The sequence below is a fragment of the Mobula birostris genome, chromosome 5, assembly GCF_030028105.1.
Source record: "Mobula birostris isolate sMobBir1 chromosome 5, sMobBir1.hap1, whole genome shotgun sequence".
In the NCBI taxonomy this organism is placed as follows: Eukaryota; Metazoa; Chordata; class Chondrichthyes; order Myliobatiformes; family Myliobatidae; genus Mobula; species Mobula birostris.
Genome location: NC_092374.1, coordinates 64,245,229 through 64,271,761, shown reverse-complemented (window position 1 = coordinate 64,271,761; position 26,533 = coordinate 64,245,229). Strand labels below are relative to the sequence as shown.

The following is a 26,533-nucleotide window of genomic DNA, read 5'->3' as shown; positions in this document are numbered from 1 at the left end:
GAGTACCATGGGAGTTAACTGAATATATGTATCCTTGTGATACAGTATATTTTGCTGGAATGGGGGAGAGATTCCCCCCCCCACTTGAAGTGAGTTGCAGTATGGCTCATGCTAATTTGTAATAGCTATAACAAGCAGGCAAAACTAATAAATATTTTGCCCCTATCGTGTCATTATTCTGTAAGAGGCAAGTATTTAGCCAATTCTGCTTTACTGCATATAATGTTGTTCTCTGATTTCAGGCGTTAGATGGGCAAAATATCTACAATGCCTGCTGTACTTTGCGTATCGAATTCTCAAAATTGACCAGCCTTAATGTTAAGTACAACAATGACAAAAGCAGAGACTTTACACGCCTTGATCTTCCTTCCGGCGACGGCCAGCCCACTGTTGACCCTCCTGTGGCCGCCGCTTTTGGTAAGGAAACTTCACTTCTAGGTAAATACATAATGACAGGTAACTTTTTAAATTGATGATCCTTCTGTTTAGATGACCCTGTTCTACATCAGATAACTAGCTTGGCACACTCTTCACTTTTGTCCAATTAGAACTATTGCCTGCAATCTGGAGAATCTTTTTTGGGGTGGTGAGATCTTTAAAGTTATCTTTAAAAATAATTTTAAATGCAACCCCTAAAAGCAGGTAGAAGCAAATTCAATACTAGTGTGGGGGTGGGGAAAAAGGTGGATCTTTAGCTACTTAAGTAAAATTCACAAATGGGGGGGTAAAGCTTCAGAGTGCTGTTCAATGGCAAATATTTCCAGAAGGCTGGCAAAGGCATAATGGCTGAACAGTAGCTAATGTTAACTTCCCTTATCCTGTTGTCTCAATAACTTGTGTCTCTCAATCTCTTACAGAACTTAATGTACGATCTGTATCGCAAAAGGCCTGTACCAACCAGCCTCTTGATCAGTATTCATACTGACTTGTATTGCATGAATTGACTGTAACAAATTGCCTCCCAAAGAAACAGGAACTTTTAAATTGACATTTTTAGGGGACAGTTGCCCTGGAATACTGTGCATAAGATTATTCTAGATACTCTAAAGGAAGGATAGTTAATATTAAATGTATATTAAACAGCAAATTTTTGCTTTATAAAGCACTATTTGTTTGATTTTGTGTATTTGCTAAAAGTCTGAGTGACATTTAGTAAATACAGAGAACTATCTCAGCTGGTTTAATGTAGTTAGTATAGTAGGACGATCCTTGCAATTAAGTTATTTGGGCAATTTCCTTGTGTGGTTTGGATCTATCAAGAGATAGAAAACTATGCATTAAGGTTATATATACCAAAGAGACATGTGTTTGCCAGTTGACAATTTTTGAGAGAGTATTTGCACTTGGCCATTGTATAAGCATGTATAGATTTTAGTGATTTGTTCAAAGACAAGAATAGTAAATGTTCATATTGTTTGAAGTTCATTGCATCAACAGTTAATGTGTTCTTTGAATTAGATACTAAATGTCTTGAGTCAATTTTTTTGTATTCAATATTGCCAAGTTCCTTTAAGTATTACAGGCATTGATTAATATTGCTTTCCAAAGAATGTCGGAGGGAGGGTGTTCGAAAACACAGGCTACCCATTTAATTATTTGCAACTGACAGCTTTTCTTGTACTTGAAATTGTAATCAAATATTAAAGGTATCTCTTTTAGGTAAAACTAGCAGACCAATTTTGAAACTTCAGTTGTACCAAAAATTGACTTCAAGAGAAAACATTTGTATGCTACTGAGGCAGTATGTCAGGGATTAACTTTGTTAATTTTGAAGCAATGTGTTTTGTGATTGGCTAACAATTTAAATGTGCACCTGCTGAACTAGTCAGAAATTGAGTTTACACCGAGCTAAGGGATTGAATTGATTGGATTGTACCCTCTTTTAGTGCATCTCAGCAAGTAAATCAAAGCACAGTTGAATTGTTATTACCGTTCCAATTTTGGGAGTCAATGTAGTTATTTTTGTAGTGATTGAATTAAAAGCAGTTAACTGAAGATCAGGATGGGGGGTTTTAAAAAAAACTGGAAGAGGCTGCAATAATGTTTCATTTGCCATTCCCATTTGTCTTTGAACTGTGACAATTTTAGATGAAAAGAGTCTGTCCTTGGTTGCTGAATTACTGACAGACTATGCGTAGGTGGGAGTGCTCCCTCCCCAGACCCCAAAGGTGTACTTTACACCAAGCTTGAATGCCTAGGATTGAAGCTGAACTGATGATTTCAGAACAATATGTTTGGATAATTAATCAAGAGACCCAAACAAAATTATGCAATTTTGCTTTATTAGTGTTAGAAAATGTGCAATTGGATTTTTTTTTTTTTTTTTTTTTTGCATTACTAGTGACTCGGTACCTTGCGGATGTAATCATTCAGTGATTTTTTTTAACAAGTGATTTTTTTTTTGTTTATCAAGAAATTTTGTTGCAAAAGGATATCTTCCTTCTGAACAAGGAATTCTGGGGATTTTGTGTCGTAAGAATACCCTTGGTAGCATTTCCCATAGCACAAACCTGTACATGCAGCAACCATTTAGAATTGATTGTTTTTCTCTTTGCTTCATGAGAAAATAATTGTATGTCCTACCTGTTCAGACCTTTCTCTGAATATAAACTGAATTGGCTGAAGAAAGGGAGTGGGAGTGAATGGCAACAACACTCAATCTGGAGTAAATATGCTGATTTATCAACCGGAATGAGTTTTCATTTCATGGTGTAATTATCGTTTCAAAGGCAGTTTCAATGTAGGCGAATTAAATCTTGTGTGCAAAAACTCTACATTTCTAGAATAATCTTTGTAAATTATCCCTATATGAGGTTTTCTTTCAATTGCAAGTGGAAATTGTAGCTGGCAACACTTGATCGCATATGTAATCTACTATGTAAATATTGTAAAGCAAGGAACTGCTACTCCATTGTAGAAAGGTAATTTAAGCAGTTTTTTTAAAACATTAGTGCATTGATTCTAAAAGAGAAAGGACTATCAAGAAGTAAAATGGGATATGTGATTTAAGTAACTCTAACTTAATGAACTTTTGATAGGTGCACCAGGTATCATCTCCAGTCCCTATGGCGCTGGTGGATTTGGGCCTGCTGTTGGCTTCCCTCAAGCTGCAGGTTAGTAAGCTCCAATCATTGATAATGGACTTCAATGTATTAGCAGATTATAATGTTCCTATTTATAGTCAGCAATTTGGGGAATACCTTTTATGGAATAGCAACTTTAAAGAGCTGAATTTTTTAAAACCCTGGGCAAATGTTGAATGCTGGAGATCAATTTTAGTTGCTTCATTGGAATTTTGCCTTTCCCCTAACATGGGCATCATCATCTGTGTGTCAATTCTCTATTATTAATAAGTGCGTATTTGGGATGATGTGGCTTTTGTTGTTACCATGTTTTCTAGCTAGAGACTTGAATGTTTGTTTTATTCTGCATTTATTGTGATATTCTAGATGGTTACTATTCCATTGAGTTAGCAGCTTTAAAGATGTGGAAGAAAATAATTATCAAGTATAGAATTTATATTGGTCTTGTGTTTTGTGTGGCATTTGTTCATTATGCACCTGACATGTTTAATGCTAAAGTCCTTTCTGTTTCCAGGCCTTTCTGTTCAAGGAATCCCAGGAGGACTTGGACATCTTGGCCTTCCACAAGCTGCAGTAGGAGGTCGTCTAGCGATGCATGGAATGGGCCCAGCAGTAAATTCAGTCTTACTGGTCAGCAACCTAAACCCTGAGGTTGGTGCCATCATTATGTATTGCAATTTCTCCACTCCTTTGCAGATGACATTTTATAATTTGAAATAATTTTTGCTAAAGTAGTAAATTGGGTTCTGATTTGTATGTTGAACTTTATCAAAGTAATATTTAGTTTAGAATGATGTGGCTACAGCAAAGCTGTTCATTTGGAAGAATTGGAGACTGATGATGGCTCCTCGAAGGAGAGCTGTAAGGATATGTTACAACCCTGAGCATCCACATTCCAGTTTTATGTAATCAGGACTCAAATTTATGACTGTCAGTTTTGGACTTCTAATATAATTTAGTTTTGGCTTGTAGTTTTGAGGTCTTTTAATTTCCATTAGCTACAACAAAAACCAATACACTCTGCTGAGTGCCGATCAGCACCAGGGCAGTATTTTTGCCTAAGGCTCTCTCTATAATCTGTGGTGGTTTTGTACCATTTATAAATACACAGTACATTCCAGTGCTCTGCAGAATTAATATGGTAACATTGAACAGTTGAAGGAACCTAATTGTCATTTGTACAGACATCATTATCAAATATGTGCTTTTGACTGTTTAATCTTATTTGAATTAGTCTGGGTCATTATGCTTGTATATTGGTTGATTTTGTCAAGCATGTAGTTGATAAACTTTGAAAACCTTTTGGTAGCTCATTGTACAGGAATTTAAAGCAAATCAACAACCAGTGCAGCATATTTTAGCAAGATAATGAGACTGGCAAAGCCTAGCCAAATGTAACCAAAATTACTTTCCACAAATGTTAAAGTGCCTGTGTACCACCTGGCAAACACAAATGTCATCTCACCTTAACATCATTAGGAGATTTCTCATATTAAATCTTCTCGCAGTGTTCTTGCATTGCGTACGAATAAATACTGAACTTGCCAGGAATGCTCATATCCTGTGCTATAGAAGTGAAACTGCCCAATAACTGGTAAATATCTTGCACCATTATGATTTTAATGAAATTGGAATGAATATTTGACTCGGTCTACAGTATTTTCATACTAGTCAAGGATTTGTCAGAAGTTGTTACTGTTAAAATATTTATAATTAGTATCTCATCTATTGATTTGGTGGTTTTCAAGGCAACTTATTACCTAAACGTATGCATGCTTATATGTATTCATATTCTGTTCTCAAACTTTTTCATGGAATATGGATGTTACATCTTCATGGTATATGCTTTTTTTTTCTATTCCACAGTGCAACTTTCCCATTACAGTTGAGTCTTACAACCCTAGGTGACTGAAAACTTGAGTCATTTCCCATATTTTAAACAGTGCATTTACTTTAATAGAGATTTGCCCTGCCTTTTAATTTTTTCTTTTGAAGATCAAATGAAAATATTTTCATAAGCAACTCCTTATTCACAGTAATTTGTTTTATTTTTGACATTAACTGTAATCTTTGAATCATTATGTAGGAGATTGATCAAATGTCATATCAAATTTAGTGCAATTTTTTTTCTGAAGAATTCTGAGTAGAAATAATAGTTTGAGATGTTTGGCTTGCATTATACATTTCTTTGAGTAAAGCAACTGCCACCAAAACTATCTTTTGTTAACATGGGGAAATACTGCTGCCTGATGTGCAGTAGGTAGTGAGAGAAGTTGCATATATTTTTGATGATGTGCTTTTATTTGACCCTGGATTAATCTTTTAATTTTGAAAGTAATGCTCTCCGGTACATCTGAATTTTAGGAAAAAAATTAATGCTGTTTTCTGCAATTATTCTGAATAACCAAAACTAAATGGATGCTCAAATATACTCAATTAGCCTTGAATTTCTCTTTGGTCGATTTTTGGTTGCATCTGGAATGAAAACCAAGAGCAATGAAATAAGTTGTCTTTTTTTTTTGCATCATTACTGTCTTACTATAAGTTAGGAAAGGTTTTCAACGCATCTACATAAGTTTCTCGCTGTGGAGGGGTGAAAGAGGGATAATACTTTTATATGCTTTGAACGTTTATTTACTGACTTTATAATGTTTCTTTCTTTTCCCCCCTCATTGTCCTGCTTCGTTATTCCATCATTTTTCCAAAACTTGACAAATCAACAAACTTTCCCAAAACGGCACATCTACTGCATTTGAACCTCCTTTACTTTTTTGTTGTGATCAAAACGAATTCTCTATGGATCAAACTGGCCTTCAACTGTAATGCTGAAACTCTTCGATACGGGGGACTTGATGTTTGTCTCCGGTCCATCTTGTGCTGACTTGTTTTGTTCCCCCTACTGCAGAAGGTTTCACCTCACTGGCTGTTCATTCTCTTTGGTATGTTGTCATTTCCACTGCTATTTTATTATGAATTATTTTGCATTACTTTAAGTTGATATTTTAATCCTTCAACAGAATCTTGCATCTATGCTGTCAATGAATTTTGCTAAGTATTAAATGCATGAGCTACTTGGTGTTTTTATTTTGCAGTGTAGCATTTGTTAAAACGTGCACATGTCTTTTTCAGTGTTTAATTTTTTTATAATCCTTCCTGCAATTTTTGTCTCCATTTAAGCTCTTGTTTTAATTGCTATTGAAGTTGTCTCATCCATATAAAATTGAAACATTTTTTTTCCCTTTGGTCATACTAAAGGAGTTTATGGTGATGTGCATCGTGTGAAGATACTGTTCAATAAAAAAGAAAATGCCTTAATACAGATGGCAGATGCAAACCAAGCTCAGCTAGGTAAGGGTTAACAAATATCTTCGTAGCATTTCGTCTAAATCACAGGTGGCAAATCTTCTTGAGAGCCTGTACCCAAATTGATGATTATTTTAAAAGTATCTTATATACATGGTAATTTTGAACAGAACCTATCATTGATTAATAAATAACAATAATTCTGGAATTTTTAAAGAAAAAAAGATGAGTCTTGTTGCTTAATGTGTATTCATTGCTTTACTATTAATAAAACTATAACAGAGACAGAGGTAAAGCTTTTTCAAAAATCTGTTCATAAAGTTGTATGCTGAGTGCTAAATTGTCTTTTTGCATCATTACTGTCTTACTATAAGTTAGGAAAGGTTTTCAACTCATCTACATAAGTGTCTCGCTATGGAGGGGTGAAAGAGGCACATTCTCTAGGTTCAGCAATTTTGATAAATATTCATTAATGTGTTGCTTGATAGTTTTACACTTCTCCCTTTTGAGAGTATGCCAAAACCAAAACAATCATCAAAAGCTTAAATTTGAAGTATGAACTTTTAACTGTACTGGAATACTTATTGTCCTAGTCATTGTTGAATTCAGAAGTCTTAATAAAAGCACATTGCCACCTTGAAGTCACTAATCTATACTATTTTCTTCTCTAACCTGAACTCCAAGATCAATATCTTAATTATTGCCCAATCTATGATTTGCAAATTCTATTCATGTTGTTTCTTTTCGTATTGTTCTCTTTGCATTTACTTTGATTTGAATCCAGCATCTTGGCTGACCTTAAAATTTTTCAATACAAATTTCAGTCTTTGCAGCACACAGTTATTAGAGTGGTACTTTTATGTTTGGATGTATTTTCAGGAGCAAGTGTGCTTGTGGAATCTTCACTAATATTTATTTTGCATTGCTTTTATTACACATTGTTGGTGTTTCACTTCATAGTGGGGCTGTATGCCACTGAGATCAAAGTTTCACTGCTGAAAGTATCAGTATAAGATGGGGAATTACACTAACTTACAGACACAGCAGATGCAACCTGAGTGGCTTTTTTTTTTGCAAAGAATAGAAGCATAAGTAACTGAGTGTTTCCACTTCAGACCATAAATACTAAAATGAATGTACTCTGCAGGATAACACTAAACAATGTAATACACATAAAATTCTGGGAGATCTCAGCAGGTCAGGCAGCATCTATCAGTTTTGAGCCAAGGCCCTTCTTCAGGACTGGAAAGGAAGGGGGAAGACACCAGAATAAAAAAATACGGGGAGAAGGGAAGGGGGGCTAGCTTTGGATGGCCTATTCTGCAGAATCTCTTGCATTTATAATGTAGCATTGTAGATAGTTCATTAAATATGTTAAAGTTCTATTCAATCTGGCTTAATTGTTTCTTAAATTCATTTGTTTCAGACTTGAAAAATTATGTAGGGTAGTGTTTGTTGTAATGTTGAGTTACAAGTACAAATGTTCTATTCTGTCTAGCCATGAGCCACCTTAACGGCCAGAAAGTGCATGGCCGAGTTTTGCGTGTGACATTGTCAAAGCACCAGATGGTCCAACTTCCTCGGGAAGGACAAGAAGATCAGGGTCTGACAAAGGATTACAGCAATTCTCCACTTCATCGCTTCAAGAAACCAGGGTCTAAGAACTTTCAGAATATTTTCCCTCCATCATCCACCCTACATCTCTCAAACATTCCGTGAGTAGCTCAAATGGATGTCTAATGAAGAACTTAAAGCATATATGAAAGTAGCCCATTGATGTGGAAGACTAATTGAGGAATAATTCTAATAAGATGCTGCATTATACAGTGGGTTAATTAATTGCCAATCTTTGAAAATATTTTCTTAATCAGCCTTTCAAACTGGTTCAGGCAGATTTTAGGGCAGAAGTATTTCCAACATGATTACTTTGCAGTGTAGTGACTTAACTGCTTAGTCTGAAATGCAGTTTATCCCAAATGAGTTGCATTGTACTGTCAGAGCTACTGCAGAGTAAATTTATTCCTTGGATTGGTTTCCTGTTTCTACATCATGCTTTGGAAACAAAATTGGTCTAATCTTCCTAATTCTGATTCACTCTTCGCACTTAAAGAATTCATTCAATATTTTCTTTTGGCCTGATGCTGGTTTTGTGCAGTAGCATGTCCAAGCATCGCAAGTTAATTTGTATGTGACTTGTACATCTATACGTTCAGCAGCTTGGTAAGCCGAAACCATATATTTGTGTTAATTTTGTAGAGTTAGCACCTAAAGCCTGAATTTGAATTAATGTAATATCACCATTGATCAACCTTGACTTGTATATGTAATTCACTAATTATGTGAAATTTTCATAAAACAATTTTTAAAGCTTTAGACACACCTACTTGCACTGTTTTTCTTTAGTAATTGCATATGCATTTGGCATCTTTCATGAATTAAGCAAGTTTCTACCTTAATGTATTGTATATAAGAAAGTCTTTGTCCATTTATAGACCTTCAATCACAGATGAGGACCTGAAGAACCTTTTTGAAAGTGCTGGATTCTCAGTGAAAGCCTTCAAGTTTTTTCTGTAAGTCCTGTATTGTACTACAGGTTCTGTATGCAATCTGTTTAATGTTAACCAGTTGGTTGGCAAGGTTGGGTAGGTATGTTTACTATTTGCAGATTTCTCATATTGCTGTATGTGCCACTCCTGTGGTATTTCTACTATTTATTTGATATACCACATGGTGCTATGTATGTAATCCATGAAGATCTGTAACAGATTTGTAATGTGCCCACACTGTTATCTAAACTTGCAAACATTAAATGTTAGTCAAATGACAGTTATAACTGGTTTGTGGTCCACATTGATGAAAGGATTTTCAGTTACATTGCATCTTTAACCAGATGTGATTTTCAACTAATTGAAATTTGAATTGAGACATAATTTTCCCCAAACAAATAAAAGCTCTGTCTCCCCTTCATTCCAAAAAAAAAAGCGCCTATCTGATGGTCATGAGCAAATATACCCTTTAAGTAGTGGAAAAACTTGGGAAGCATCAGAGGCCTCTTGTTGCAGGATACCTTTTGTTTGCTCTTTTCCCTAGTTGTTTCTTCTGGTTGTTTGATCTCAATATGTTGCTGGTTATGAAATGTGATAAGGGTCGGTGAATGGATATTGCCTTATAGACATAAATCAAGAAGAGTACATGTGCTGGCTATTTGAAATCAGAATGCAAATATTGTAAGCAGCAGATGGGACAATATCTATGGATGGAGAAACAAACAGCCCATTTGTGTTAGTTTACGGTATTTAACTGCTGGGATGTTTTCCATGATCACTTGATCAGATTGAATGAATTAAAGTGACTGAAGAGAGGCTTCTGTGAATGATTTGAGGAAGAATCTAAGGTAGATCATCCATGCACTTTTGCACCTGAGTATAACCATAAAATGATTTGGAAAAGACTCACTGATTTGCAAATTTTTCTCTGTGCTTGCTTTAGAGATGGTGCGGAGAAAATTTACAGGGGTGTTTGCTCAAATAGAGGGTTAATATCTGAGTAGAGGTTGAACAGATTGATGGAGCTTATACTCACTGGGATTTGGAGGAATAAGCCCCAGTGTCAAAGGAGGGGGACCGCCTTGGGTGAAGGGGCTTGTCCGTTCTGGGGAGCTCATTCACTTTTGTCCCCCCAGACACTCAGCTCTCACCTGTGGCTCCAAGTAATTAGCTGCATGTGACAGCGGCCACACCCAGTTACACTGCTTCAGCTGTGGGCTATAAACCAGGTGAGGGTGGCTGGCAGACCTCATACACAGGTAATATATGGATATGCCTGTCGTAGCATGTGAAGTCACCTCTGGTGGACTGAGCAGATGAGATCAACAGTGAAATTGAAAGGCCAGGGTGGTTTTGCAACACATGATGTGGTGTGGAAGAAATCACGGTCATCTACTACAACCAAGGACATTCACAGTTTGTGACAGCTGCTAGTGCCACTGGACCTGAGAGGGTGAAACTGCAGTGGCTTTTCCATTTTTTAAAACACACTTGCACAGGTCTCCTGTCATTGGACATGACAGGGAACCAACATTAGAGGCATAGGTATAATGCTCTAATTTGTTCTGTATTTCACTTAAATGTGTAATTTGTTACTCATGTAAATAGTCTTTTTAAAAACTATTTTCATGAAATTTTAGCTAATTGGGGCAGTTGCTTAATTGGACCAAAATGTTCTGGTTCCCATGTGCCCCAATTAACTGGAATCCACTAAGTGGAAGTGATCTTTTGTTTACTCTTCTATTCAAATCTCATAATATAGATCAGCACAACAGTTGTCTATCAGATTGTTTTGTTTTCTTTTGGTGTACTGTGTACAAGAACTCAGCATCAATATTGTCTACTTTTACTGCTTTTAAAAACACACAGCTTTCCTGTTTTATGCATATTATTTTATCTGCCTTGCTCTTGCCTACTCAGCTAGCCTAAATTCATTTTAAAACATCCTCCTTACTTTATCACATCTAATTTTGTAGCATTAGCAAACTGAACAGCAACAAGGCCTTGAAAGCCAAAGGGTCAAATGCTGGCTTTGGAATGCCCTAATGCTTTGATGGATGATGAAGTTGTGTCTGAACTTGTCTCCTTTCAAAGTGTTTGTAAATTTTGTTTCCAAATGGCTTTTTATTCAAACTCCAAAAGTTGAAAGCTTGGAAATTTAAATATTGGATTGAAAGGTAATTTTTCTGAGACTTAATATTCCTATTAAAGTTAGTGTAACTTCCAATCTTACAGTCTGGCTTGAAGTGCAGTGGCACCAAATGTTGCTTGTGATTTCTGACTTTGTGTCTCACTGACTCAGACTTGAATCCCAGTTTCTGGTATTTGGATCTGTGAACTTTAGCCAAACAAGATCTAAACCATTTGTATAAATTGTTCATGCATGCAGGTATTTTCAAAGTATTTCTAAAAAAAATATTGCATTTTGTGCTGAAGAACTTGTCTTCAGTGGACTGGGCACAAAATCACCAGAAGAGAGAATCACAAGATATTTTTCATATTTGTCAGTTTTTTAAAAAATAACCTCCCAATGTTTTGGCATGCAGTAATTTGAGTACAATGCTTAAGGTTTTATTTCACAGCACTCTCAAGTTGCTTATTAATACTTTGCAAATATTTATTGGACTGTTAACTATTACAATGGATTTTGTTTACTGAGGATGCATTGGGACCAGTACATTTTGGCCCTGTTAAGTGCCTACCCCATTTATGAAAGTTTCAAGGAAATAGTGAGAAAGGTATATTTTAAAAAAAGACAGACTACAGTTTAACTGAGTAACAAATTATGTATTTAAATGCAATACAAATTAGAACATTACCAATGCTGCTTCTGTACTATAAAACTGTATTAATTCCTAATAGTTATTGACAGAGGAATTCATCCAGTACGTTGCTGTTCTCTTGATTGATGGTAGATGGCTTTTAATTTGGGTTTTTTTTTTGGCCGATACCAAATCTTTCCATGGCATCTTGGCAAGGATGTGAAACTTTTTAAAGTCAAATTAAAAAACAATTATTAAAAATCACTGCTTTTTGAATTAGTATTCTTTGGCCCAAATGGAAAACATAACACGAGTACGCAATTGGCGCTGTTTGAAACTGTTTGCTCTAAGCATAGTGCACCAATTGATGCTGGTTAGAAACTGTTCAGTAAGTCTCCTGTCCCAATTGAGAGGCATGGTGCCTCAAATAATGGAAAGGATCCTGGCTAATTTCTTTTTTTGTTCTTTTGAAGTTTTCCCAAATAAGTGGCTGCCCCGGTTTACCAGAATCCATTGTATTTTGGAACATGCAGTGGTTTGGATACAAACAATTCATAGGTTGTGTATTTGTCTTTTGAAGTTCCTTACCCAAAGTTACCTCTTGGCCAAAGATTGAACAGTGACATATAGAATCCTGCCCTTTAAGAAACTGTAAATGTCTCTCTCATTTGAGTTATTTTCTTTGTATTGCAGGAAAGACCGTAAGATGGCTCTTATCCAGTTAGACAGTCTTGAAGAAGCAATCCAGGCCCTCATTGACCTTCATAATCATGACCTTGGAGAAAATCACCATCTCAGAGTGTCCTTTTCTAAATCCACAATTTAATAATTCTTTTCAGTATAGACTGGGGACCACACAAGTGGTAAGATAGCATTCAGACAGAGACTGAAAACCAATGACCAACCATGCCTGCAAGAGATGTTTAGATTAATGATTTAAGTGGGACACACAAAGTGGAGTTTCTCATCTTGAGTGACTTTCCTTTTATCTATCTGTTGACTTCAATTGATACCAGTTTTCTTTATTTTTTCCATAAGTGCAGGTTTGTTGCAAGCAATCAGCAGCCATACATGTTTATTCACCTGTTAGTGGCTGGTTTAGTGATTGAGAATTTTTTTTCCAAAAGTTTACAATCTTGGGAAAGGGGAAAAATCAGGTTTGATCTACATGATTGTCACACTTTAAAAACAAATATTTTAGTAATTTTTCTTGGCAGGGGGAGATTAAACATCATGGGTTTTCATACCACTGAAGATATGAAAAAATCAATTATTTACTGTGTACTTGTTTAATTATCATGTGCCTTATTATCCATTTACCAATTAGATTAGAAGCTTTTTTTTCTGCATTTTCTTCAGTATATGTATTATGGATTCTTTTAAAAGGGACCTTTTGTCATTGTAGGTTTTAGGTAATTTTCTTTACACATTTTGCAATGTTGGAAAATCTGCTACATGCTTAAATTTGAATTACAATTTAGTACACAGATGGGAATAACAAATTTTCTTCCTCATCAGGCAGACTGTTGATCCATGTTGTTTCCATCCCAGTCAAGGGCTGCAGATGTGCTACAGCAAAACTTCTGCAGGAGGCATAATTGAATAAGTTTTACCAGTTCAAAATGCCTGAAGTTTTTTTTTTTGCTTTCCTTTCCCTTGATCTACAAGATGCAAATGGCTTCATTATCTTATCTGTGTGCTAAAGTTTTTTTATGATATCTTTGAATATTTCATTTATTTCAAACTGTAGCTGTTAAGTTTAAGAATGTTAAATGTTGGCTTTTGTTTTGAGGGAATTTTTGGCTTTTGAATGTTTCAGTGTAGGTACTTTAAGTCCTCTCTGAACATGTGTTTTTTTTTTAATGTGATTTTGTTAGACTCTAGCTAAATATCCAGCAATTTACATTAGGCTTTTGTTTTATTGAATGATCGCTGGACTAACTGCAAGTCTAGAAAACATCTTTAACTCTTCCATTCTGAAAGAATACTTCAGAGCTACACAGACATTGCAAAGCTGCAACTAAACCATGGTTAGAACTATTGATTTATTAAATACAAGACTTTTTAGTCCCATTCAAGTGGAATTCTAAAGGAGTACACACTTGACAGAAAAGAAAATAGTGAATGATTCACTAAAATAGGGAATACAAGCTTTTATTTCAGGGTTTCAGAGAGAAAAAAGGACCAAAGTTTATGTGCCTTCAATAGTCAGTTTATTTTCTGTTCCCTCCCATTTAACTTTTTATTGTCTTTAAAGCTAAAATAGAGATGTGAATGTAGTTTCAAATATAAAAGGAGGCAGAATGAGAGAAATAGAATAATTTGTTTTTCCTTTGCAAAGAGGTGTTTAGTTTGCACCAGGCTTGAAAGAGAGAACACTAAAGGTCACTAACTTGTACTAAATCAGATTTTTTTTCAGCACTGTCATGCTGAGCATTGAACCACTTCATAAAAGAAGTGTCTTAAAAGAATCTTTCAGAATTGCACAGTAATTTCCTCACCAACAAATTTGGTGCCCTGAGCCAGAATTCTACCAAAGTTGCAATTCTGTTTTCACCATTCCCTATTTCAGTCTAAAGGGTGCTGCATTATGCCTTTGTTCTTAAATACTGAACAATAATGTAGCATTCATAACAGTGAAAGACTGTTGTACTCTGTGCTGAATTAATTAACATGGGCTCATCCTCAGTGCGAGTTGCATCATTGTCTAAGTGCTGGTGAAATTTCCATTAAGAGAGTTAAATAGACTGACACAGTGAGGTGTCACTTTTTTCCCCCAAATTTAAAAACTTACCTTTGTATGACACAGAAGAGAGAGATTTACACAGTTGGTATCCCAGATTTGTGATGTACTCTAGGTCAATATCAGACATGTAAATGCATACATTCAGTCATGGGGGGTGTCGCCTACATTCAGCACCCTGTATAACTAGGTTTGAGACCTGCAGTTTTGTTTGTAGAATGTCATTGGAATGCTTCTACCTGAGTAGTTAGACAAAGGTTGTAGCATTTTCTGTGAAATATTTAAACTCTTTCAAGCTGCTTCCCTTATGACATTCAGTCATCAGCAGGTATATAGGCTTTCTTCCCTGTTCCTTCATGTACTTGATCTGTTCTTAAAATTCCTGCCTTTTTGAGTTTGTAAGAATGTTCAGCAGACAAAGTGAAAATGCTGTAAATATTTAAACAACTTTTTTTTAAAATGAGGTTTTTGGGAACAAGTAAAAGTACAAACTGGTTTTTATATGAAAACATTGATTGTCTTGTATATTTTGATAAGCAACAGTACCAGGTTTCATTTGTAAAGCAGTTTGTGTCAAAAGTGGAAGAAACAAAATGGATTCCATTTCTGTTGAGATTTGTTTTTAATGCACAGATAATGAAATATTAAAAATAATATTTTCTAATTGTTTATTGCATGTGTCTGTGTAAAGTGTTCCATTTCTTTTGTTGTGTACACTTGTATGGCCTTGATGATCTTTCCTCTAATTGTAGCATGCTTTCAATAAATGTCATGACACCTCTTTGATCTTCCTGCCTCTTTGTCTAACGCTTTTAAATTCCTTTTTTCCTTTTATTCTAAATCAGAGGTTCCCAAACTGGGGAAGTGTGGGGAGGATGTGAGGGAGATGGTATGCACTGAAATTTGTATATTATTTCAGGCAGTTATTAGTGCCTATCTATCCCACACACCAGATTATCAGCTGAATAGCATTTGCAGTACTTTTTCATTGGCGTTAAGGCTGACCTTGGAACAGCAGATTTTGCTAAGTTAACTGTTCTCTTGTGATAGTGGAGAGATGAATGTGATAGGTCTCAGAGCATGTATAGTCAAGGAGGTCTCGTTAATTTTCCGAACAAGCTTGTCTGTGAAACTGCAGTCCATTTCATCCTTGGTCTTTCACTGTTTGCATTACATTAATCAGAATCCAAGCCTTTTGCGGAAGGGACCATCTGCAATGACGGAATGCATATAATTGATGTAACCATCTTGATTTCAATACTCACATTTTAACATTCAAGCACACTACATTGGTGCATTGTAGTTGTAATCATTTCATCTTGAATCTTAAAAATTTTGTGCAGTGAATCTGATGAACTCCAGAAAAATACTTTGCAGCTAGAATTCCATAAAAAAACAGGCTTGACATCCAAGCAAAATTTGATTTCTAAGAGGGGAAGTACGGAGATCAAAGTAACACATTTCAAGAGGAGCCTTATTTTTATTAAAAGTTTGGAAACCTCTGCTCGAGATCTAATTAACGATTTTTTTTGTATCTTTACCTCAATACAATCTTTCTTGCTGAAGTATTCTTAAACACCTTATGCACGAATATGGCATTGTTTTGCCCTTTACAGCTGTACTGTTTGCTTTGTGCCATTCTGTTGAGCACCATCCTATCAGATGATATTGGGAGAAGAATGATGTTAGGGTTGGCTGCAGGGCAAAATGGAAATCTTCAAAAAGAAAAGTCCATCTCATTTGTTTTGTTAGTGCATTGTAAACAAGTGCATGTGTGCACAATGCATAACAAATAGTTAGAAAAATTAAGTTTTGCTTTGTTGCAGGATTATTGAGCCTTGTTATCTTGCTTCATTAACCAGCTGTTCCTGATCATTTTGTTTCATACCCCTTGTTTTCTCAACATAAACAACTTTTAGTTGTGGCATGTGCTTAGAGAGTGTTACTGTGAAAGTATCACTGGATAGATGCATGATCATGCAGTAGTTTTGTTATGGATTCATCTGATGGTTTGACAAAACCTGAAATGCCCTAGTACAAATAATGCTGAGGCAGTTTGAGTTTACTACAACAAACTTCTATAGTTTTTTTTAAATGATGAAGGCTGTTCTATTTTTAAACCAGCTTGCCTATGCCTTCAAGGGAAGAAATCCAGTCTACTTTTTGCTTACATGTGAGTAACTGCGTGACTCAATTCTTCTCTCACATAGTCTAACAAGCAATCTAATTCGTCAATACCAGCACTTCAAGTAGGCGCAATACTACAGTAGAGTCAACTGTGAAATAAGTACCACCCACTCATTATTGCGATCTGTATACTCAGAAGGTTAGCCACCTCATCAATTTCAAACTTTCTAGAGGCACCAGATGAGTGTACAATGGGAGTGAGCATCCATATTTGGTTGGTGTACAATACACTATCTTGCTTCTCACCTAGTTTTCAAGACAACCATAGATTTTCAGGATTTGTATTACGAATATAATAGTAGCTGAAGAGATGAGAGCCATACTTGGATGTTGTGTAGTTTATAAAATAAGGCCATTCACGCAAGCAAGATTCGGCCTTCAAACTACTTCCATTAAATGAATTGGTAGCATGTAAAATCAGTTTTGAAATTGTGTAATGTGGCACAGCTGCACTGTTAGCTATTAAAACAGCATTTTTGATGCCACACTCAAAAGAGCTATTTGACACATCAAGAAACATGCATATTTATACAGAAAATGTATTAGGCACTTTACCACAATGCCATTTAAATCCTTTAATGCCTTCAGAACATTTAAGAGTAATTTGTTCAATTGGCAGTGTTTTGGGTACAGTGAAGAAGGGTATCCCAGCATTTTTGTTAACCGTGTGGTCCATGCTGAGATCCCTGATAAATAAAAAAGACTTGATATCACAGACAAACCTTGCTAGTGATGTTTACTGTGAAAATGAATGCAAAAACATCTAAAGAATTGAAAACTATGTATGAGCTTATTCCTAGATTTTTTTTAAAAACTTGTATTTCTATGCAGTTGTACAAAAAATTGTGAGGTGACTTTTTTAATTTGCTGCTTTTGAAGAACACTTCAGAGTAGTTATGATTCATTTCATACAACCAGGATGGAATGAAAAAATTTAACTAGAGAAACATTTTTAGAGGAATTAAATGGTTTTTAAAATGGAGACACTAATTATTCAAGTTGGTAAATTGAGTTGGTTAACATGCTAATAATGAGATCCTATCATATAAGCTATGTTATTTGAATTGTTAATTAAACCTGGAATCAAACTCTGCTGGAATTAGCAATGTACAAACCCCATTTCCAGAAAAGTTGGGATATTTTCCAAAATGCAATAAAAAACAAAAATCTGTGATATGTTAATTCATGTGAACCTTTATTTAACTGACAAAAGTACAAAAAAGATTTTCAATAGTTTTACTGATCAACTTAATTGTATTTTGTAAATATACACAAATTTAGAATTTGATGGCTGCAACAGACTCAACAAAAGTTGGGACAGAGTTAAAATAAGATTGAAAAGTGCACAGAATATTCAAGTAACACCGGTTTGGAAGACTCCACATTAAGCAGGCTAATTGGTAGCAGGTGAGGTATCATGACTGGGTATAAATGTAGTGTCCATCAAAAGCTCAGTCTTTGCAAGCAAGGATGGGTCATGGCTCACCCCTTTGTGCCAAAATTCGTGAGAGAATTGTTAGTTCAAAAGGAACATTTCTCAACGCAAGATTGCAGAGAATTTGGGTCTTTCAACATCTACAGTACATAATATTGTGAAAAGATTCAGAGACATCTCAGTGCGTAAAGGGCAAGGTTGGAAACCACTGTTGAATGCGCGTGATCTCCGAGCCCTCAGGCGGCACTACCTAAGAAACTGTCATGCTACTGTGACAATTATAGCCACCTGGGCTCGGGAATACTTCCGAAAACCATTGTCACTCAACACAGTCCGTTGCTGCATCCAGAAATGCAACCTGGAACTGTATTATGCAAGGAGGAAGTCATCCATCAACTCTATGCAGAAATGCCGGCGAGTTCTCTGGGCCCGAGCTCATCTCAGATGGACCGAAAGACTGGAACAGTGTGCTGTGGTCAGATGAGTCCACATTTCAGCTAGTTTTCGGAAAAAACGGGCGTCGAGTTCTCCGTGCCAAAGATGAAAACGACCATCCAGATTGTTATCAGCGAAAGGTGCAAAAGCCAGCATCTGTAATGGTATGGGGGTGCATCAGTGCCCATGGCATAGGTGAGTTGCATATATGTGAAGGTACCATTGACTCTGAGGTGTATATTAGGATTTTAGAGAGACATAATGTTGCCATCAAGGGGATGTCTCTTCCCGGGACGTCCATGCTTATTTCAGCAGGACAATGCCAGACCACATCCTGCACGGGCTACAACAGCGTGGCTTTGTAGACACAGAGTGCGTGTGCTTGACTGGCCTGCTGCCAGTTCAGATCTATCTCCTATTGAAAATGTATGGCGCATCATGAAGAGGAGAATCAGACAATGGAGACCACGGACTGTTGAGCAGCTGAAGTCTTATATCAAGCAAGAATGGACAAAATTTCCAATTGCAAATCTACTACAATTAGTATCCTCAGTTCCAAAACGATTAAAAAGCATTATTAAAAGGAAAGGTGATGTAACACAATGGTAAACATGCCTCTGTCCCAACTTTTGTTGAGTGTGATGCAGCCATCAAATTCTAAATTTGTGTATGTTTACAAAATACAATTAAGTTGGTCAGTAAAGCTATTGAAAATCTTTGTACTTTTGTCAGTTAAATAAAGGTTCATGTGAATTAACATATTGTTTTTATTGCATTTTGGAAAATATCCCAACTTTTCTGGAAATTGGGTTTGTAAAACTAAAACATGCTTCAATAATATCCTTATAGGAGGGGGAGAGAGAGGAGTCTGCTGGCCTAGCCCAGTCAGGCCTTTGTTGCCATAGTAATGTAGTTGATTTCAAATAGTACCCTGAATTTCCTAACAAGTGACTGGTTACATAAAAACCTCTGTTAAAACTAAGGAATAAAGACCAATTCAACACTTAGCGTTACCCTATGCAACAAGTTGTCACATGGCAAAGTCACACACAGCCCAATTTTCAAGAAAAGCCAGGAAGTTTTTTTGGTTACTTCAAACGTGGGCAGGTAGGTGGTTAACTGCACAAGTTTTGTGATTTAAACATAAGAAATAGGGGCAGGAGTAGGCCATTTTGCCTGTCGAGCCTATTTGCCATTGAATAAGATCATAACTGATTTGGCCATTGGCTCATCTCCACCTACCTGCCTTTTCCCCATGACCCATAATTCCCCTACTATGCCAAAATATCTAACCTTGTCTTTCCTCCATTTACTGAGGTAGCCTCCACGACTTGACTGGGGAGAGAATTCCACAGATTTACCAGCTTTGGGGAAATCAGTTCCTCCTCATCTCCATTCTAAATTTACTCCCCCTAATCTTGAGATGGTGTCCCCCTATTTCCAGTCTCATCTATCAGTGGAAACAACTTTCTTGCCTCCATCTTATGTATGCCTTTCATAATTTTATGTTTCTATAAGATCTCTCATCCTTCTGAATTCCAGCGACAATAGTCGCAGGCAACTCAATCTCTCCTCATAATCTAACCCCCTTATCTCTGGAATCAACCTGGCAAACCTCCTCTGCAAGGCCTCCCAAAGCCGGTATATCCTTCCTCAAGTAAGAAGACCAGATCTGCACACCGTACTCCAGATGTAGCCTGAATGGTACCCTGTACAGTTGCAGCATAACCTCCCTGTACTTAAATTCAATCCCTCTAGTAATGAAGGCCAACATCCGATTTGCCTTCTTGATAGCCTGCTGCACCTGCAAATCAACTTTTTGTGATTCATGCACAAGCACTCCCAAGTCCCACTGCACAGCAGCATGCTGCAATTCTTTACTATTTAAATAATAATCTGCTCTTCCATTTTTTCTTCCAAAGTGGATGACCTCGCATTTACCAACATTGTATTCCATCTGCCAGACCTTTGCCTACTTGTTTAACCTACCTATATTCCTCTACAGCTTCTCCGGATCTTCTACACAATTTGCTTTTCCACTCAATTTAGTATAATCAGCCAACTTAGATACTCTATACTTGGTTCCGTCTTCCAGGATGTTAATGTAGATCATGAACAGTTGGGGGCCCAGCACTGACCTCTGCAGCCCACTGCTCACCATTGATTGCCAACCAGTTTCCCAGCTTTCTGTTATCCATGCTAATCCATCATGACAAGATATCTAAGTTATCTTAAAGGAGGTAAATAATTGGTAACTGACCATTTTATTGTCTCTTATCCGGGAACATGAGGACTCTTAGGTGCCAGGAAGCTTCATATGTAGGAAATTTGTTTTACTGCTTGGATTCAAGTTCAAATAGCCAAATCACTGTTGCAAATTATGGAGGATAGCACAAAGAGAGGCAGCAAAGGAATTGTTATTAGTAAATGCTCCTAGCTTGCAAGAAAAATAATCAGGAATCTCATTCAAGGCCAGTCTTGCCAAGGGTAGTGGGTTTTATGGAGGAAAAATGAATTTAAATTTGTGTTTTGGGACCAGTTGTTCAGAAATACTAAAGTAAGAGTTTAACTAACAGAAGTATATTCCCTGGCATTCTATTCTAAGAGAACAAAATTATTGATTTGGGATAACACTTGCAAAGTATTAGCCGTAAGTTGTGGTTGCCACACAACAGTACGGATTTGCTAATAGGAGACAATCAGGTGGAAACTCTTCTGGATGCAATTACAAGAGATTGGGTAGGCTGGCTTTATTCTCACTGGTATAGGAGGTTGAGAACTTAATAAAATGTGAGGGGCATAAATAGGATAGAATTTTTTGCCCATGTGCTAGAGGAGTAGGTATAATGAGGGGAGAAATTTGCAGTAAACATGAGGGGCAAGATTTTCTACAGAGGGCGATGAAAATCTGGATTGGGATCAATGTCCTCATGGGGATGTTTAGTCATGTGGTTGACAAGTGTTTAAAATAAATCCACGGAAGTGGTTGGTACCAATGGTTTAACATTTTAGAAAATAAAAAAGGAGCAAGGCATTCAAAGGGGTAACAATGCTGGATAGTACTAGAGAAAGAAGTAGTACCATGTTAGATGAGAAGAAACAATGGAATTCCATGATGGGTTTAAAGATATATCTATAAATGCACAGTGTGATTAATGGTAGGCAGGAGCAAACAGTGTTCTGTTGAACTATGTGGTAACAAAACAAATTTGGCTGAAATTTTTTTGCAGGAAGTTCAGAAAAGAAAAGGTAGTGGAGTGCATTTCTTTCTTGCTGTTGTGGGAAAGAACATTTAGATGGCATTAAGACATACTGAGTACGTTAATTGGTCATTGTAAAATGTCCTGTGATTACGTTGGGGTTAATTGGAGTTGTGGGGTTGCTCAAAGGGCCTACTCCACGCTGTATCGCAAAATAAAATAAAGGTTCTCTCATCATTTATACTTCCCCTCATTATTAATATGTCTATAGAAGTGCAAATTTCTAGGGAAATTGCTGAGATGTGCAAGAACTAGCAATGTGGTGTCCATCTGAGAGCATAGAACACACACAATGTGTAGGCCTTTCAACCTACTCTAAAATCAACCCAACTCTGTCCTTCTGCATAACCCTTAATCTTTCTACCATCCATGTGCCTATCTAAGAATTCCTTAAATGCCCATAATAAATCTGCCTGCACCACCACCCCAAGCAGGTGGGGCTTGTTAGCCTTGGACGGCAGCCCGCCTAGGAGAAGAAAAACTCCGATTTTAAATCTCCGCTGCCTTGCGGCCATACCCACCCAAAGAAAAGGCTTTGGGAGTAAACCCCGAGGAAGAAATCCCTGAGGCAGTTTGATGTTGTTTATAACTTCATTTGGGCAGCCTCTGCGACAACACTGGTGCCAAGCTATATCAGCGCTTGCCCATCCCTTGGACTATATCAGTGATGTGGAGGGGGGATCGGATCCCGCTGCATGGGCATCGGCCGATTCTTCAAATCTTGCGCCCTGGAGAGGACACAGTCCACCAGATGCGCAAACCCTGGATACCCTGAGATCGACAGTTGCCTGCTACCACCCCAGCTAGGGCATTCCATGCACCCACCACTTGCTGTGCAAAGACATACCCCTATCCCCTCGTACTTTCCTCCAATATCTTAAAATTATGCCCCCTTGTATTAGTCATAGTACAAGGAATAATATATAGAAGAATTCTTGAAAACTGATTACTAAACATTCCTTAACCAGTTTTTTTTTCTCAATCCACCTAGGAAGATGGCATTGCTGGATCTGGTGCTGAAGCATGAGATGGGCAACATGTTTTAAGGTTTCAATGGTGAACACTTAGGTAAAAGTTGGTTATTTTATGAAGTTCTAGATGCCCGTTCTCCATTGGAAAAGGAAAAATATTGGTAATATAAGAGAAGGTATTGCCAAGATAGAATGAAACCATTTGTTTGCAAAAAAAAAGCTAATGGAACAATATAATCTTTTGGGAGATGTTTCAAAGCAGAGGTTGATAGGTTCTTGGTTAGTCAGGGTGTCAAAGTTTACAGGGAGAAGGCTGGAGAATGGGGTTGAAGAGGATAATAAATCAGCCAGGATGGAATGGCAGTGCAAACTTGATGGGCCAAATGGTCTAATTCTGCTCCTATGTTCTATTGTTTCATCTGCAGGCTACAGTATATATGTTCCCATATGAAGAGAAGGTAATAGAGCCTTGAAATGTGAGAGATGAAGAATTTAATGAGGTGGGAAGAGAGAAAGAGGGAGACTTGACATGTTAGGTGAATTATTCAAACAGGAGCAAAGCTTAATAGGTTGAAAGAGAAGTGTAAAGAAGACTGGTAAAAAGGGCAATATTGGAATTGTATTGGGAGTTAGCAAACCAGTAGAAATTGTTCTGTATGTAAGTATGGTTACCTACTTGGCACCAAGGAGGCAAAACTCGAACACTTAAGTACTTTGTGTTGCCAAAGAAGTGGATGCAGATATTGTAAAGATGATGGATGGGAGGAAAGTGACATGCAACAAAACTTTATGCTTAGTGGCAAGTCCCTTACTTTGGATTACTACAAACATAGTAGATTGTGGGTTTTCAAAAGAATTAGGGGGTGTGTTTAAAATTAACAAGAGGAGGGCTGTGTGTTGGGTAACGAGCCTGGCCAGGTGACTGACCTTTCAGTGGGTGAGTAGTTTGGAAACAATGACCGCAACTCCTTAACTATCAGGACAGCTACAGATAAAAATAGGCACGGTCCTTGTGGGAGAGCTTTAAATTGGAGCAGGGCAAATTACAAGGGCACTAGACAAACTAAGGACTGTTAGGCAAGTCCACATCAGTCATGCAGAGGGTGTTTAAAGATCCATTACACAGAGTACAAGAAAGGTATGTTCCTGTTAGAAGGACAGATGGGGATGGAAAGATGAGAACCTCGGATGTTCAGAGAGGTGTTGTATTTAGTTAAGACAAAGGAAAAAAGTATGTAAAGCTTCAGAAGTTGGGATCAAATGAAGCACATGAGTATAAGAAAACCAGAAAATAACTAAAGAAGGAAATTAGGAAACCAGGAGGGCCCAGGAAAAGTCCTTGCCGAGTAGGATTAAGGTGAATCCCAAGACATTCAATACATACATGAAGGGCAAGAGGATAACTAAGGAGAGGGTGGGATCACTCAAGGATAAAGGGGGGAACATTTACTTGGATGCAGAGAATGTGAGTGAGGTACTTAATGAGTACTTCTCAGTATCTACCAAGGAAAAGATGTGGTGGACCAGGAGATCGGTGCTGAGTGTATAAATATGTTAGGCTGTTTAGAGGTCAAGGAAGAGGAAGTATTTAGTCTCCTAATGATTATTAAGGTGGATAAATCCTCAGGGTCTGATGAGATTTACCTCAGATTATTGAAGGAGGCAAGTGACGAGATTGCTGGGGCCTTCATGTCCTCTGTAGTCACAGGCAAGGCTCCGGAGGACTGGCAAATGGCTAATGTAGTACCTCTATTTAAGAAGGGAACAAGGGAAGATCCGGGGAACTGGTGAGTCTCACGTCAGTTGTAGGGAAATTGCTGGAGAAAATTCTCAGGGATTTGAGTATTTGGAAACCCATGGCCTAATTAGGGAGAGCTAGCATGGCTTTGTGCAGGGCAAGGTTCATTCAGCAACCCCTGGCATTTGTCCTACCAAGCTGCAATATCTCAACATCTATGTGGATGAAACTCCATCTGCCATTTTCTGCCTATATTTACAACTGATCTATATCATGCTCTATTCTTTACTAGTTTTTTACACTATCCACAATTCCAGCAATCTTGGTATCATCCACAAACTAACTAACCAACCCACCCATCTTACCGGCTTGACTAGGTGACAAAAGAGATTGATGAAGATAGAGCAGTGGATGTTGTCTACATGGATTTTAGTAAGGCATTTAACAAAGTCCTTCATGAGGGGCTAATCCAGAAGATGAGGATGCATAAGGTAGCTTCGAAGGGGATGTGAAGGGTACCTTTTGTTTTTCAGAGTGGTGGGTGCCTGGAATGCACTGCCTGGTATAGTGGTGGAGGCAAGTATATTAGAGGCATTTAAGAGACGTTTAGAAGTAGAAGAAAATGAGGAAGATGGAGGGATATGGACATTGTGTAGGTAGTAAGAATTAATTTTTGGGTTTATAAAAACCTACTTTTTAGCTGGCTTGGCACAACATTGTGGGCTGAAGGGCCTGTTCCTGTGCTTTGCTGTACTGTTCTATGTCCGTCTTTGTTTAAAAAAAAAATCGTAAGGAGACCCAGCGCAGAATACTAAAAAGCACAAACAAGAGAAAATCTGCAGATGCTGGAAATCCAAGCAACACACACAAAATGCTGGAGGAACTCAGCAGGCCAGGTAGCATTATTGGAAAAGAGTAAACAGTCGATGTTTTGGGCCGAGACCCTTCATCGGGACTAGTAAATGAAGGGTCTCATCGGAAAACGTCAACTGTTTATTGTTTTCCATAGATGCTGCCTGGACAGCTGAGTTCTTAGAAACATAGCCCACAATGTTGTGCCAACCATGTAACCTACTCTAGAAACTGTCTAGAATTTCCCTACTTCATAGCCCTCTATGAGTTCCACGCACCTATCTAAAAGTCTTTTCAAAGACCCTATTGTATCCACCTCTACCACCTTCATTGGCAGTGCATTCCATGCACCCACCACTCTCTGTGTGGAAAAACTTACCCCTGACAACCCTTCTGTACCTACTTCCAAGCACTTTAAAACTATGCCCCCTCATGTTAGCCATTTCAGCCCTGGGTAAAAGCTGCTGGCTATCCACACAATCAATGCCTCTCATCATCTTTTACACCTCTATGAGGTCACCTCTCTGCGGTCACCTCTCAACCTATGTCGCTCCAAGGAGAAAAAGCTAAGTTCTCTCAATCTATTTTCATAAGGCATGCTCGCCAATCCAGGCACATCCTTGTAAATCTCCTCTGCACTCCATAGTTTCCACATCCTTCCTGTAAGGAGGTGACCAGAAATGAACACAGTACACCAAATGTGGGGGGGGGGGGGGGTGGTCTAACTAAGAGCTTATATAGCTGTAACATTACCTCACAGCTCTTGAACTTAATCCCACGGTTGATGAAGGCCATCACACCATACGCCATCTTAGCAACACTGTCAACCTACACAGCAGCTTTGAGTATCTATGGACACGGATCCAAGATCTTGCTGATCCTCCACACTGCCAAGAGTCTTACCATTAATATTATATCCTGTCTCAAATTTGACCTACTGAAATGACCCACTTCACACTTATCTGGGTTGAACTCCATCTGCCACTTCTCAGCCCAGTTCTGCATCCTATCGACGTCCCATTTTAAACTTTGACAACTCTCAAGACAATCCACTACACCCCTAACTTTTGTACCATCAACAAACTTACTAACCTACCCTTCTATTTCCTCATCCAGGTCATCTATAAAAATCACGAAGTGCAGGGGTCCCAGAACAGATCCCTGCAGGAACACCACTGGTCACCGACCTCCATGCAGAATACGAACCATCCATACCAC

The 26,533-nt window shown here is 37.6% G+C and overlaps 1 protein-coding gene across 5 annotated transcripts in view; it reads left to right on the top strand.

Moving 5' to 3' along the window:
• ptbp3 (polypyrimidine tract binding protein 3) overlaps window positions 1-15,113 on the top strand; it is a 79,658-nt gene extending 64,545 nt beyond the window's left edge. For 3 of the 5 annotated variants that reach the window (XM_072258175.1, XM_072258172.1, XM_072258174.1), the window contains 8 exons: window positions 243-438; window positions 3,039-3,113; window positions 3,598-3,734; window positions 5,989-6,022; window positions 6,339-6,431; window positions 7,885-8,101; window positions 8,879-8,956; window positions 12,388-15,113. In XM_072258175.1, coding sequence (XP_072114276.1) covers window positions 243-438; window positions 3,039-3,113; window positions 3,598-3,734; window positions 5,989-6,022; window positions 6,339-6,431; window positions 7,885-8,101; window positions 8,879-8,956; window positions 12,388-12,520 — 963 coding nt within the window. In that variant the 3' untranslated portion in view covers window positions 12,521-15,113. Of the gene's footprint in view, window positions 1-242; window positions 439-2,563; window positions 2,666-3,038; window positions 3,114-3,597; window positions 3,735-5,988; window positions 6,023-6,338; window positions 6,432-7,884; window positions 8,102-8,878; window positions 8,957-12,387 lie in introns of all 5 variants that reach the window. The other 2 variants (XM_072258176.1, XM_072258173.1) reach the window with 2 other exon arrangements.
• The last annotated feature ends 11,420 nt before the right edge of the window (window positions 15,114-26,533 follow it).